General features: G+C 42.8%; 1 protein-coding gene across 1 annotated transcript in view; it reads left to right on the forward strand.

Annotated features, from left to right (window-relative positions):
• Positions 1–14,857, forward strand: part of LOC115471045 (guanylate cyclase 2G-like) — a 108,471-nt gene that overhangs the window by 16,234 nt on the left and 77,380 nt on the right. The window contains exons 4-5 of the mRNA XM_030204713.1: positions 2,613–2,774; positions 13,920–14,064. Of these exons, the coding sequence (XP_030060573.1) occupies positions 2,613–2,774; positions 13,920–14,064 (307 nt within the window). The remainder of the gene's footprint in view (positions 1–2,612; positions 2,775–13,919; positions 14,065–14,857) is intronic.

A 14,857-nucleotide genomic window follows, 5' to 3' on the forward strand; every position in this document is an offset into this window, starting at 1 on the left:
CTCTTCTTCCCACGAAGGTTTTGTTTTCGTTCTGTTTCTGACATGCAGGACGTCAGACTCACAGAAACAGAATGAAGCCTGGCTGATCTGCAAGGCTTCGTTCTGTTTCTGCGAGTCTGACGTCCTGCACGTACAAGGCACAGGACATCAGAAACAGAACGAAGCCTTCGCGGGAAGTAGAGGACCTCGGCTGGTGGGGATTGGGGTCCCCCGCTAGCAAAGGTAGGCGACGGCGGCGGGGGAGAGTTGGCGGCGGGAGGGGGGTCGAGAGGGTCGTCGGCAGGGGTCGTCAAAGTTGTTGGTGGTGGCGGTGGCGGGTCAGCAATGGCGGGGGGGGGGGGGGTGGCGGTGCCGGGGGGGGGGGGGGGGCTAAAATATGCCCCCTCATCTCGGACTCTGGACCCCCCTCCCGCCGAAGTCTGGCTACGCCCCTGGCTGCTACAGGAATGTTTTTGATTTTTTGTAGCACCGGAATTCAACTGGCGGTAATTGGCACTGCCCATTTACTGCTGGGTTAGCGTGCAAGCTCCTACCGCCATCTGAATGGGTGGCAGTAAGGGCTCCCCACCGCAATGGCCGTGCGGTAAGTGGTTCACTGGCCACATGGCCATTCCTTCTCATCAAATTGGGCAGCCTTTTACCCGCAGTGGTAAAAAGGAACCTCAGCGCGTCAAAAATATACGCTGACGCTAGCGCAGGTCTCCTTTTACTGCAGCTTAGTAAAAAGGCCCCTTTGTTTTTCTCTCTTTTTATTCTGTTTGACATGGGCTATGAACTTTTATTTTGTGTATAAAAGGGATTTCCTGTATATGTTTCTGCTGAAATATAATTTGGGGGAAATTCTGAAATTATAACATAAGAAAAGGATGATGGATTCCTTAATGGACACCCTGGAGGGTGTGAATGACATGAGGAAGGACCTAGCGAAGCTGGAGGAATGGACCGATATTTGGCAACTAAGGTTTAATCCCAAAAAATGCAGGGTCATTCACTTGGGTCGCAAAAATCCGAGGAAACTGTACAGTATAGGGGGTGTAGTGCTTCAGTGTGCGAAGGAAGAGCGGGACTTGGGGGTGATTGTGTCGGACGACCTTAAAGCTTTCAAACAGGTAGAAAAAGCAATGGCCAAAGCCAGAAGGATGCTTGGGTGCATAAAGAGAGGCATGGCCAGCAAGAAAAAGGAGGTGATAGTGCCGTTGTATAAGTCTCTGGTGAGGTCCCATTTGGAGTGCTGCGTGCAGTTCTGGAGACCGCACCTACGGAAAGATATAAACAGGATGGAGTTGTTCCAGAGGGCGGCTACGAAATTAGTAAGTGGTCTTGAATACAAAAATTATAGGGACAGGCTTATGAACCTCAACATGTATACGCTGGAAGAGAGAAGGGAGAGAGGAGACATGATAGAAACGCTTAAATATCTCAAGGGCATTTATGTACAGGAAGAGAGCCTTTTTCAAATGAAGGAGAGCTCTGGAATGAGGGGGCATATGACAAAGTTAAGAGGGAACAGGCTTAGAAGTAACCTAAGGAAGTATTATTTCACAGAAAGGGTGGTGGAGGCGTGGAATGGCCTCCCGGTGGAGGTGGTGGAGTCGAGGACTGTTCCAGAATTTAAAAGGCATGGGATAAGCATGTGGGATCGCTTAGGAACAGGAAGAATTAGGGGTTACAGAGGATGGGCAGACTGGATGGGTCATATGGCCTTTATCTGCAGTCATGTTTCTATTCCACCAATGCCTAAGAGCCAACCTCATCAGTGATGTCACAATGGCTCAATTGTCCTATTCTTGGCTTACTTTCCCCCCTTAGTGTGAACAGTTTCAGTCTCTGGTAACCAGAGCTCATATTGTGATGTCATAATGGGAATAGGCTTAGGAATAACCTAAGGAAGTATTATTTCACAGAAAGGGTGGTGGAGGCGTGGAATGGCCTCCCGGTGGAGGTGGTGGAGTCAAGGACTGTTCCAGAATTTAAAAAGGCATGGGATAAGCATGTGGGATAGCTTAGGAACAGGAAGAATTAGGGGTTCCAGAGGATGGGCAGACTGGATGGGTCATATGGCCTTTATCTGCAGTCATGTTTCTATTCCACCAATGCCTAAGAGCCAACCTCATCAGTGATGTCACAATGGCTCAATTGTCCTATTCTTGGCTTACTTTCCCCCCTTAGAGTGTTTCAGTCTCTGTTAACCAGAGCTGATATTGTGATGTCATAATGCCTCATTCCACCAATGCCTAAGAGCCAACCTCATTAGTGATGTCACAATGGCTCAATTGTCCTATTCTTGGCTTACTTTCCCCCCTTAGTGTGAACAGTTTCAGTCTCTGGTAACCAGAGCTCATATTGTGATGTCATAATGGGAATAGGCTTAGGAATAACCTAAGGAAGTATTATTTCACAGAAAGGGTGGTGGAGGCGTGGAATGGCCTCCCGGTGGAGGTGGTGGAGTCAAGGACTGTTCCAGAATTTAAAAAGGCATGGGATAAGCATGTGGGATAGCTTAGGAACAGGAAGAATTAGGGGTTCCAGAGGATGGGCAGACTGGATGGGTCATATGGCCTTTATCTGCCGTCATGTTTCTATGTTAATGTATCCATCCTTCCATTTCACAGGATAATTTCTGGACGATGAACAGCACCGTGGAAGCCTATGAGTGTGTGTTTGTGATAGCTCTTAGCGACTATGGAAAATCTACCTACATGGACTTTATGGAGCAGGTCTATGAAAAATTGAAGGCGCATCCCTTTAACAGTTCAATCTCTTCAAAGGAGCAGGTGGGTACCTCTACTTTGAAACAGGGGCTCTGGGTAACTACGGGGTCTTTTTTTTACTAAGCTGTAGTAAGCACTAACACGCTAATTTTTCCATGTGCATGCGCTACCCACACGCTAACAAATAAAATGTATATTTTAGTGCTGGGTTGGGGCAGAGAGTAGGCGTGTTTTGTACTAATCAGAATAGCTTCATTGCTATGTGCTAACCGATTAGCGTGTGGTTAGCATGTGAGCTCTTACCACCTACAAAATAGGTGTCGGTAAGCCAAGAGTTAATGATCATGCACTAATGGGAAATGTAGGGCGTGGCCATTAATGCTGTAAACAGAAAAATCGACCATTTTACCCACGCAGTAAAAAAGGAATGACGCACTTAAGCACCGCAGCTTACTAAAAAGGCCCCATGTAACACTACATGTGAATATTAATTTGTATTGTTATTTACCTCAACCCAAGCTCTAATAAAAATGATATGAGCATAACTATACAACAAAAAAATATTTTTTAGTTTTCCATGGTTTCTGTTACGTTTGACTACAATCTGACTGATGTGAAAAAGTTTCCCTTATTTTTATCCACTAACACAATGTTTTTCAACTGGTTTGCTGCGGCTGCTCCCCAGCTGTGCCACAGGAATCCTTCATCAAGTCAACATGGATTCAGCTGTCCTCACATGCCAAGCACCATTCACATGCATTTGGGAACCAGTCCCCTCCCCGTGGTTTGCTGTCTCTCTCCCTCTCCTCCCTGTCCACGAACCAGCACCTCTCCCCCTCAATCTCAAACTGCCCCTCCCCCTCCTGCCTTCGAACTCGTGCCTGAGGTCCCCTGTGGTTTTCCTTCTCCTGCATCCCACCCTCTGACAGAACTTCTCTCCTAAGGTGGTTTAATGACATTGAACCTCCTTGTTCTCTCCCTCGATTGACTGCACCCTGCCAGAATAAGCAGGAAATTGGGTCAGAAGGGGGGGGGGGGCAGGACATTGGAGAAGGGAAGCTGCAGGGCCTTTTATTGGCAACCTCAAAGACAAGTTGGAAGGTGTAGCTATGGGTAGGCACAGGCCCACCCAGAAGCGGCCACATACTGCTCTCTCCCCTTTTTCCTCCACAGCATCCTGGCATTTGACCTCCTGTGTCTGAACCCCATCCCTTTCTGGTGTACCTTAAAGATTTGAGAATGAGGGGAGATGCTGGAGCTGGGGGGTTGAGAATGAGGGAAAGATGTTGGACCTGTGGAGAAGGAAGGAGGAGGAGAGATGATACCACAGAGGAAAATGAGTGAAATGTTGCAAACAAAGGGAAGGGAAGAGGGTAGACAAGAGGGGAGACAGGCTGCACATGTAGGGAAGAGGAGAGACAGGCTGCATATGAAGGGAAGAGAGAGGGAAAACAAAATAGATTTGAGAAGGAGGCAGAGAAACAGAAAAAAGCTGAATGCGAAAGATCAACGCCAAACAGATATAAGGCAAGAGGTGAAAAAAGAAATAGCAAATGGAAAGGAGACCTTGGAAACAGAGTTAGGAGCACACACAGAGGAAAGCAGAATCAAAGATGGGAAAGAAGATGATTGGAATAATAAAGTCACCAATGATTTTATTTTCAGTTTAGTGACTGAATTATGTTGTTGTTGAGAATTTACATCTGTCGGCTTTATTTTGCGTTATAAATGATCTTGAGAAAATTTAACAGAAGCAGAAACATCGCTTTTTCAACATGACCAAGGAAGAAATTGAAGCAGTCCGCTCTCTATCTCAGAATGACAAGATCCGTCATAAAACCTGCCGACAAAGGGGGAGGAATAGTCATACTGGACAGGGAGGCATATGTTGCTGAGGTCCTAAAGCAACTAGATGATACCAACTACTACTCACGATTGCTATCAGATCCTACCATCCGTTTGCAACAAGAAATCAATAGTATTATTGAATTATCCTCAAAAGCTGGTTTTCTAACACAGGAGTGTCAATACCTCCATGTACAACAGCCCATAACACCAACTATTTATAAGCTACCTAAGATACATAAATCTCTCACCAACCCACCAGGCAGACCAATTATCTCTGCCAACGGCTCGATTCTAGAGCCACTCTCAGTCTTTGTGGACTTTTTTCTCAAACCCTATATACCTTAGATTCCCTCGTACGTCCGGGACTCCACACATATGATCCAACTACTTAACTTGAACTTCAAAGTGCAGGTGACCAAAAACGTGTGTGTGGTCAGTCAATCACATCGACTATGGCCAGAGTTTCGCTGCTGGTAGCTGTCTCAAGGTGTGTATGACCAGTAATTTTAAACCATGTCCGATCAAAGATCGTCGGTGTGATTGACCAACCACACACACGTTTTTGGTGACCTGCACTTTTAAGTTCAAGTTAAGTAGTTTCTTTACTTCTTTTTGTGGATCCATTAATTGCCAGTTCTGTGATGTTTAGCAATTTTGAACCAAAGAATTAAGGGTTTTTTTTATGCCAATGAAGAGAAATAACCCATATATTTTCCTCAACCTTTGTTTTTGAAAACATTGATTTTGGTTGGAGGTTGGGTTGGATTCAGAGGATTTTTCCCTTTTTCCTATCAAGGTTCTATTGCACTTCACAGGACTATAATTTTGTTAAAGTACTTTGCTACTTAGACTACAGAGATTATTTTGTTTAGTAGTATCAGGACTTTCTATTCCTTGTTGTGGATTGGTCTAGGTTATGCCATATACTTGTTTCGATAATACAGGTTTCCCCGCCCCTTTGCGGGGACGTCCTGCGAGGATGTCCTCAGGAAAACTTGGGCGCCCCGTTCGATTATGCCCCTCTCTATGTGCCAAATTCTATATTTGGAACTGAAAAAATCAGCGCAGATGGAAAACGCGGCTACGCATATTTTATAAACCGTACCTAAAGTTAGGTGCAGTTTACAGAATACACGTAGCTCCATCCATGCGACTAAAATTTAGGGACAGACTTTTACACCAATGAAATTGCCCACCCCTAACTTTAGGAGTTGAACAGGTTATTCTGTAACACTGCGCATAAATTTTAGGAATGCCCATGACCTGCCCATGCTCCTCCCATGGACATGCCCCCTTATGAGATTCATGTAGTAGAACTTACACGGATTGCTGTACCCCCAAATTCTATATATGGCGCCTTAAGTTGTGCGTACTAATTTGGCCGCATGGCCCAATTGTGCACACAACTTAATTGACTAACAAGACAATCAATGTCGATATGTTGGTATTTAACAACCAATTAGTGGCACTAATTGGCTTTAATTAGAATTTATACGCACAACTTTCTAGATGTATTGTACAACGCGGTGCACGTATATTTTAATACACACAGTCAAAAAGAGAGCATGGCCAATGGCATGGAATGGGCATTTTTGGGGCATTTCAAAAAACTATGTGCACTATTATGGAATACACCCGATCTGCGCCTAATGTAGACACAGGTATTTAGGCCTGGTTTAAATGAGTGCGCCTGAATTTTAGTCAGAAGAACAGTGCATAGGCATATTCTATAAAGTATGCCTAACTTTAGGCGTAGTTTATAGAATCACACTACCCACATTGTTTTTCAGCGCCAATTTTTAAGGTGCCATTTATAGAATTTGGCACTTAGTGAGTAGTTCGCATAAATTCTAATTAGTGACAATTAGTGCCGATAATTGCTTGTTAACATCCAATAATCGGCACTGATTGGCTTGTTAACCAATTGAGTTGCATGTGCAAATCAGAATATGCCTAGATTTGAGCACGCAGCTCAAGTCGTACTATATAGAGTTTGGGGGTATATGTATTTTGCTTTATTTGTTTTCATTAATCAGACCCCTAACTCAGGCATTTGATGCCAAGACATGGCCCATGTTGGGTCTAATAAAGAACTTTAGTCCACAAAATTATATATGGCGTAGTCCCAGGATACATGATAGACCTCATAGATCTACCAATAAGAAACAGAGTCAGGACGTCAAGATCATACCTAAACCTACACTACCCAAATTGCAAAGGCCTGAAATACAAAACAACTTACGCCTCCGGCTTCTCCTACATAAGCGCACAACTATGGAATGGCCTCCCAAAAGCTGTGAAAACAATACATGATCACCTGAACTTCAGGAAATCACTAAAAACCAACCTCTTCAAAAAGACCTACCCCAACGATCTTACGTAAACCTCTTCACCCAGAAACACAGCATGCCTAATGATCGTACTGGACAACACACGATCTTCATCCCTTCCGACCCTCCACATATACCTCATTCGATCACTATACAACCTTGTATCTGCTATCAACCAACTGGGCAAACGCCTTGACGGTACTATGTAAGCCACATTGAGCCTGCAAATAGGTGGGAAAATGTGGGATACAAATGCAACAAATAAATAAATAAAACTCTTGACTATCCCATGCTTGAATGACCCTTGGTGCTTTTTTTGTATTTCTGTTGCTGTGTGTACTTTGACCCTCTCTTCTGCTGTTGTAAATTCAAGATGTGAACACCAAGACCAGCCTTAGAACTGGTGTAAATGCTCCTGCCTAGAGTGGACAAGACAGTGCATAGAAAGTGACGGTAGATAAAGATCTGAACGGTTCATTCAGTCTGCCCAACAGTCTCATTCATTCTGAATTCTAGATTGAATCAACAATAGATTGCAAGATATTACGATCTACGTGCAAAGCACATGCTCCATTCAAACTCCTCCCAAGTGAATATGCACTCACAAAGTACGTGCTATCGCATCTAGGTGTGGTTTTGCAGAATACTGTTGAGCCAGAGACTGCTCACGTACTTGCAAATATGTTCACACACACGTCATTGACTAGAATACATGCGTTCTTGCTGTCTAAAACTTGGTGGCTCCTTATAGAATCACTCCTATCTCCCAAATTCTATAAATAGTGCGCAAACTTTTGCACCCAATTTGCAAGTACAATTTAATTGAATAACGAGTCCATTAGTGCCAATAATTGTCAGCTAATCAATTATTAGTGCTAATTGGCAACAATTTGCATTTACGCACGCATCTTCACAGTCAGTATTTTATAAAGATACACGTGTAAAATTTTAAGCACCAATCTGAAAAGGGGACAAGGCCCTGGGAGGGGCTTGGGTAGGTCAGGGGGATTCCTATAATTTGCGCTCAGATCTGTTGCCTAATTTAGGTGCAAGGCTTTACACTAGGTTTCAGCTGGTGCAAATCCTCACACTTAGGTACAGATCCCAGTGCTAAGTGCTGTTCTATAAATGATGACCAACTCAGAGTGCCATTAATGAAATAGCTCATTTTTGTCATCACCCAAATTTGGGCACCATTTACCAAAATTAGCCCTATGCCTCTGCACAGCATGCACAAATCAGGTGTGTATTTCATAAACAATTAATAAAATAATAACAGTGGTCATGGAGTAATTGGTGCCCTTGGAGCAACATTGAAAGACCTGGAACAACATCTGAACACACTGGGCATTGACAAAGCCACCATCTGTCAACTGCAGAAGGCTGCACTGCTTGGAATTGCCCACACCCTGTGCTGATACCTCTGAATATCCTAGCTTCTTGGGGAAGATTCGATATTTAGAGTGCCAAACCCTGCCATGAGCATTTGGCAGGCTGCGTGAAGCCATGATAATAATAATAAAAACCTGTAATGCTTAGGGATCTCATCATGCATTTAAACATGTACTTATTCTCTCGAAAGAGAGGACAGACGGGGGTAATGCTGGGTTGTCAGCTGACCAGCATTTGTGACCCATTTTTAGTCAGTGAACCCATCAGCTGACAGGACAAAGTGTTGTGTTATACTTTGGGGAAAAATTGTGAGTCGGCTCCTCTAAATTCTAATGACATTTAATCAGATCTGTTTCAAAGCCACTATCCCTGAGATCTCTGGCTCTGAGGCTGGCACCCTTGTGTGGAACTGGCAGATGCCAAAAGCTTTCTTATTACTCCCCTTGGCTCTTCCCCTCTTAGGACTGTCTGCCTTTACTACTTCAGTCTCTGGGGGTGAGGGAATTAATGGTTTGTTCCGTCTCCGGAGATTGGAGACTGAACCGCACAAGCTTCACTGTCATCTTAATTAGCAAATATTGATTTCCCAAATTCTTCATCTCACCTAAATCATACTGATTGACATGACACTTTTTCAGTATTCCAAACTGTGAAACTTTAACCATATACATAAGTTATCCAATGATTCTTAACATAATTCCTAACTGTTATTGTGAGACCTTTGTTTTATCCGTGTTAAGGATCCTGGGCTGAATCTTCTTTTTGAAGGTGACAATAACTCGCTTATGCACTCTCTCCCTTCCCGATTCCTGGGTAAGGCTTATGATAGAAAAATAACTTCACAGAGTTGCAGGCTATAGTCACATGCAGCGTATTCTTGTAAAGACGAACTGGGATAGAAAATCAGATGCATAGGATGGGTCACCTACAGCCATGTCTGTCTAATGGTGCACACCGATCTCTCATTCCCATCAATGGAAGCTGGATGAAAAAGTGGAGGTATTTTTGCTCCACCCCATCCAAAAATTCTTTCTAGCAGCTGATTAGAATAGGACCTCGTTTATCAGTGTCAACTAAATGTGGAACTATAGACTGTCCACGAGGTTCTCATGACTCCAACTCAACTCTGAGATAAAATATTATGACAACCACTGACCATTGAGGGAAAACATTCCAACTGGGCACCTTCGTTTAGGTACTCTGAGAGTGTATGGGAGAAGCCTAGTCTATAAAGGAACTTGGGTGTCTACGATCAATTTAACATGTTGAGGCAAAACAGTTTTGCTAGATCTACTCGTAACTGGAATAGGTCATGCTTGGAAGAAGGAACAAAAGAGAAACCTTTAGGTAATACTAATGATGAAATTGCAGTATTATTTAAAGGTCTCTCTTTTGTTCCTACTTCTAAGTATGACCCATTCCAAGTACGGGTAGATCAGAATTGCTAGTACAGCTTTGTAAAAGGAGTCCATAGTATTTATCTGCCTCCATTTTCTCTGTTTCTATTTATGCCTACTCCCAAGTATGTGTAAATGTCCGCAGGTTCAGTCTAGACAGGAGCCTTTATAAAATAGGATACAAATAGGTACCTTCTTGACCTTTAAACCTAGGTGACCTGCTTACCCTCTGTGGGGTAATTTACAGGAGTAAAATGCCTTTTACAAAATAATGACTGGATTAAATATAGTGCCTTGTTAAGAAATTGTATACTTTGCCGGTAGGCATTGACGGGGGCACAGTCTGGATGGGGCGAGGGCAGAGTTCACAAGCAAACACATTGATTTAGAATACTTTAATCAATACATGTGAACTTTATGTATGAATATTTACACCTGTCCGGGAGCAGTTGTAAGTGTCCACAACTGCACTAACGCCTATGGTGGTTGTTTTAGAAACTCTATTCTTGTTTTGGAAGCCTGAAAACCAGGCATCCAAAACCCAGTTTTATAAACCAAGGATATAATGCACAAGAAGCATTACTAATTATCATTAGTTCAGAAAAGAACTGAAGACCTACCTTTTCAAGATTTTCTATAAGTAAATCAATGTGTAACCATCATTTCTGACACTTGAAAGTCAAGTAAATTCCACTACAAAGAAAATGTTGAACTCAATGTGGAAACTTAAACGTATAAAACATTTCTTTCCACAAGATGTATTTCGCAATCTAATACAATCAATGGTACTAAGCCAGTTAGATTACTGCAATAGAATCTATGCAGGTTGTAAAGAACGGCTAACAAAGAAACTTCAGACCGCACAGAATACAGCAGCCAGACTGATATTCGGAAAACCAAAATTTGAAAGTGCCAAACCCCTTCGCGAAAAACTGCATTGGCTTCCCACCAAAGAACGTATTGCCTTCAAGGTTTGCACTCTTGTCCACAGGATTATTTACGGTGAAGTTCCTGGATACATGTTGGACCTCATAAAACTTCCACCCAGAAACAGTATCAGCCTATCCCGAACTTATTTAAATCTGCATTATCCAGACTGCAATGGACTTAGATACAAATCAACTTACATAAGTACACAATTGTGGAACGCTTTGCCCAAAACCGTGAGATCTATCCACAACCATCTTAACTTCAGGAAATTACTGAAAACCAACTTGTTTAAGAAGGCCTACCCCCAAGACCCAAACTAATCCTCTACTTCCTGCGACACAGGACAATATGGACTGTACTAGACTTCTATCACCATCCCTTCATTATCTCTTTGTTGCCTTATACTAATGTTCTTACATGCCTATGAATTTACTATGTATTTATATTATTGAACCGGAGCCTACCGCTACGGTATTGTGTAAGTCACATTGAGCCTGCAACTAAGTGGGAAAATGTGGGATATAAATGTGTTAAATAAATAAATAAATAAATTATTAAGTATTAATAGATTTATTAGGGGGGTATGTAGTTGATATTTTATAGGGTTATACTTATTGATTTGCTATTTTCTCCTTCATTATAGAGGACTTGTCCTTGTAACGCCACCCTTGTGTATGCCCATTTTCAAACTATCTGCCCTTGCATTTAAGTGCCGTTTTATAGAATAGCACATAGCCGGATATTGGCATTTATATTTATTTATTTGCTGCATTTATATCCCACATTTTCCCACCTATTTGCAGGCTCAATGTGGCTTACATTTGCCGTACTGGCGATCGCCATTAACGGGATGAGAAATTCAGATTATTAATACAATTAAGGTACATAGAAAATAACAGAAAAATATGGAGTAAATAAATAAATAATTCATATCAGGCATATGAGATCAAGGACAAGGTATAACATACAATAATAATAATTTGCTTAAAGTAAAGTAATAATCAGAGTTCAAAATTGGTTTGTTCTGATGTAGTTTTGAAGTTAAGTCTTTTATGAAGGATTCATTTCATAAGACTCTTTAAACAGATTGGTCTTCAACAGTTTCCGGAAAGTTATTAGATCATGCGTTGTTTTTATGGCATTTGGTAATGCATTCCATTTTTGCGTGCAGATGTAGGAGAAGCTGGATGCATGTAATGCTTTGTATTTAAGTCCTCTGTAATTGGGATAGTGGCGGTTTAAGAAAGTGCGTGATGAAGTTTTTGTATTTCTTGCTGGTAAATCTACTAGATCTGACATATCTGATGGGGCCTCTCCAAGAATGACTTTCACATGAACTAAGGTGCAGATTTTGAATGTAATTCGATCTTTTAGTGGGAGCCAATGTAATTTTTTTCTGAGGGGTTTGGCGCTGTCATATTTCGCTTTTCTGAATATGAGTCTGGCTGCAGTGTTCTGGGTAGTCTGGAGTTTCTTAATAATTTGTGCTTTGCATCCTGCGTAGATGGAATTGCAATAGTCCAAATGGCTTAATACCAATGATTGCACCAAATTACGGAATACCTCCCTTGGGAAAAAAGGTTTCACTCTATGAAGCCTCCACATTGCATGGAACATCTTCTTTATAACATTTTTCACGTGACTATAGGGCTATACCAGTATTTTGGTCAACTAAGCACATCTTTATAGAACTGCCCCCATAGTTACCAACTGTAGCTACAGTCACAACAGGAAGCAACTCTCCCCTCCAGTTCCTGTTTGTAATCCACCATCAGTCATGTGACCCCCTTCTTAGTACAGTGAGCAAGGAGATCTTAGGGGCCTTGATGGGTTTTCGATTTTTAATATCTGGCCAAAGTAGATGTTATAAAAATAGCAAAATACCTCAAAAATATAAAGCAAGCACTAGAAAGAAACATTTTTCAGTACAAAGGGAGTTCTATAAAGGGAGGTGCTCAGAGATTACAGATTGAGGAGTAACAAAAGATATTTCTTCACAGAAAGGATCGTGGATTCATGGAAGAGTGGTGGTGGTGGTAGAGACCCAAACGGTAACAAAATTCAAGAAAGTCTGGAATAGGCTCGGAGGGTACCTAGTTGCAAGAAGTTAGAGGAAACTTAGGGGCCCTTTTCCTAAGGCGTGTAGGTGCCTAGACGCATCCAACATGCGTCAAATTGGCACTAACACCCGGTTACCGCGTGCCCTGGGCAGTAATTCCATTTTAGGCGCACACCCAAAACACGCCATATAGGTTGCATGTCATTGATCCCTCTAACTCTACTGTCTGTTGATCTTGCCAGTCTCAAATGGGTACTTTAAAGCATCTTATCTTTGATTGTGTGTGCCTTCGTAAGTTCTGGCTAAAAATCTGGTCATAACTGGTAGACATTTTTCACCTTCCTGGCTCAATCACTTATCAATTTGTGATTCTCAGGGATCAGTACTTCAAGAGTCTGCTACCCCCTAGTTAGTGCCATGGTATCTTTAGCATTGAAGGTAATCTTCTCTCACTGAAAGTCCTTACATCAGGCCACCTATCAGGAATGGTGGAACTTGTTGCTCCAAATGTACAAATTAGAGTTACTTCTTGCGAAGAAGTCTTTTCGCTTCGCTTCCTATAGGGAAAAATGGCTACCACTTGTATCTTATTTTGATTCGGTACAGCGATAAGCACTAAGTTTGATTAATTTTGTGTCCTATGCAAGCTTTATATCTTGATTTGTATCCTCCAGCCCTCCCCCTTTTCCTTAATGTGATTCTAGATGTGGATAGTTACTTCTTCAGTGCGAACTCCAGTATTGCCATGATTTGTAAAATGTTGCTTGTTGTTATGTTGTGAGCTCTTGCTTATATTGCATTGTATAGAAAACCAATAATAGAAATTAAACTTTAAAAAAAACACGCGGTAGAAAATATTTTCTACTGCGGGGCCGTTACCTGGCGGTAATCAGCAGTTGGCACGTGCTGCACGCTTAACCACCCAGTTAGCGCGTGAGACCTTACCGCTAAGTCAGTGGGTGGCGTAAAGGTCTCAGGCCGAAAATGGATGCTCACTGGTTTTCATTTGGCCACACGTCCATTTTCCGGCACGTTAAAAAAAAAAAAAACCTCTTTTTTCCAGGCGCGCTCGGGAAATGGACCAGCGCACCTCCAAAACACGCACCTTAGTAAAAGAATCCCCTCAGAGATCAACTAGTGTCTATAGTTCACACCTGGAAGTAAATTGTGCAGATTAGAAGAAGGGCTTTAGGGTAATTTTTAAAATCTTCTGTCATTCTATACGCTAAACTTCTCATTTATGCTTCTTCAGGTGAGCCCATATGCTGCATATCTGCACGACTCCGCTATTCTTTATGCTTTGTCAGTGCAGCAGCTGTTACATGAAGGAAAAGATATCTATGATGGAAGAGCCCTTGTCAATAGCCTGAGAGGCTACAAAAAAACTCAATTCCTTGGTAAGCAGTTCTCTAGGATGGTTTTTTTAAAGAAAAAAAAAATCATATGTAGACTTTTGCTGTGATGAATTTAAAAAATGTATCTCTCTAATATTCAGCCCACGGCGGCCAGCAATTTTAAAGCCGCTGACGGTTGAATGAATTAGACTCAGATATTCAATGCTGGGCCTGATCCAGGAAGGGATCATGTGTGGCCACCGGCAGTTCAGTGGCGTAGCTACAGGTGGGTCACCCACCCATCTTGCACTCGGGCCCACCGAAAATTGTGGCACTGTTATGTGTAGGACGTCAGACTCAGAAACCAAACGAAGGAAGAAGACTTCGGCTGGAGGGGGTTGGGTTCCCCCGCCAGCAAAGGTAGCAGATGGCGACGGCGGGTTGGCGGCGGGAGGGGGGGGTTGAGAGGGTCATCGGCAGGGGGGTCCAGGGCCCCGTGGCCCCATAGCAGCTACGCCCCTGGTGCATAATACATAAAGCACTTTGGTTGTACCTCAGAAAGACTCTAATAAATATCTCCAGCAGTGCATCCTCTAGAGTAGATATTTATTTATTGGGCTTTATTAACCGCCTTTATGAACAGATATAGGGCCACCAAGGGGGGGCAAAATTCCCTGGGCCCAGGCCTCCAAGAGGGGCCTGGCGCCAGGGTCTCTCTCTCTCTCTGTTGCTCCTGATGGGACCCGGTTGATCGCATCCTGACAGGAGCAGAAGAGCGAAATCTCCGGTGCTGGGCCCCCCTTGGAGGCTGGGGAGGACCTGGAGGAGCAGCAGATACAGCAGGCAGAAGAGATCT

The sequence above is a fragment of the Microcaecilia unicolor genome, chromosome 5 (assembly GCF_901765095.1).
Source record: "Microcaecilia unicolor chromosome 5, aMicUni1.1, whole genome shotgun sequence".
Taxonomy (NCBI): domain Eukaryota; kingdom Metazoa; phylum Chordata; class Amphibia; order Gymnophiona; family Siphonopidae; genus Microcaecilia; species Microcaecilia unicolor.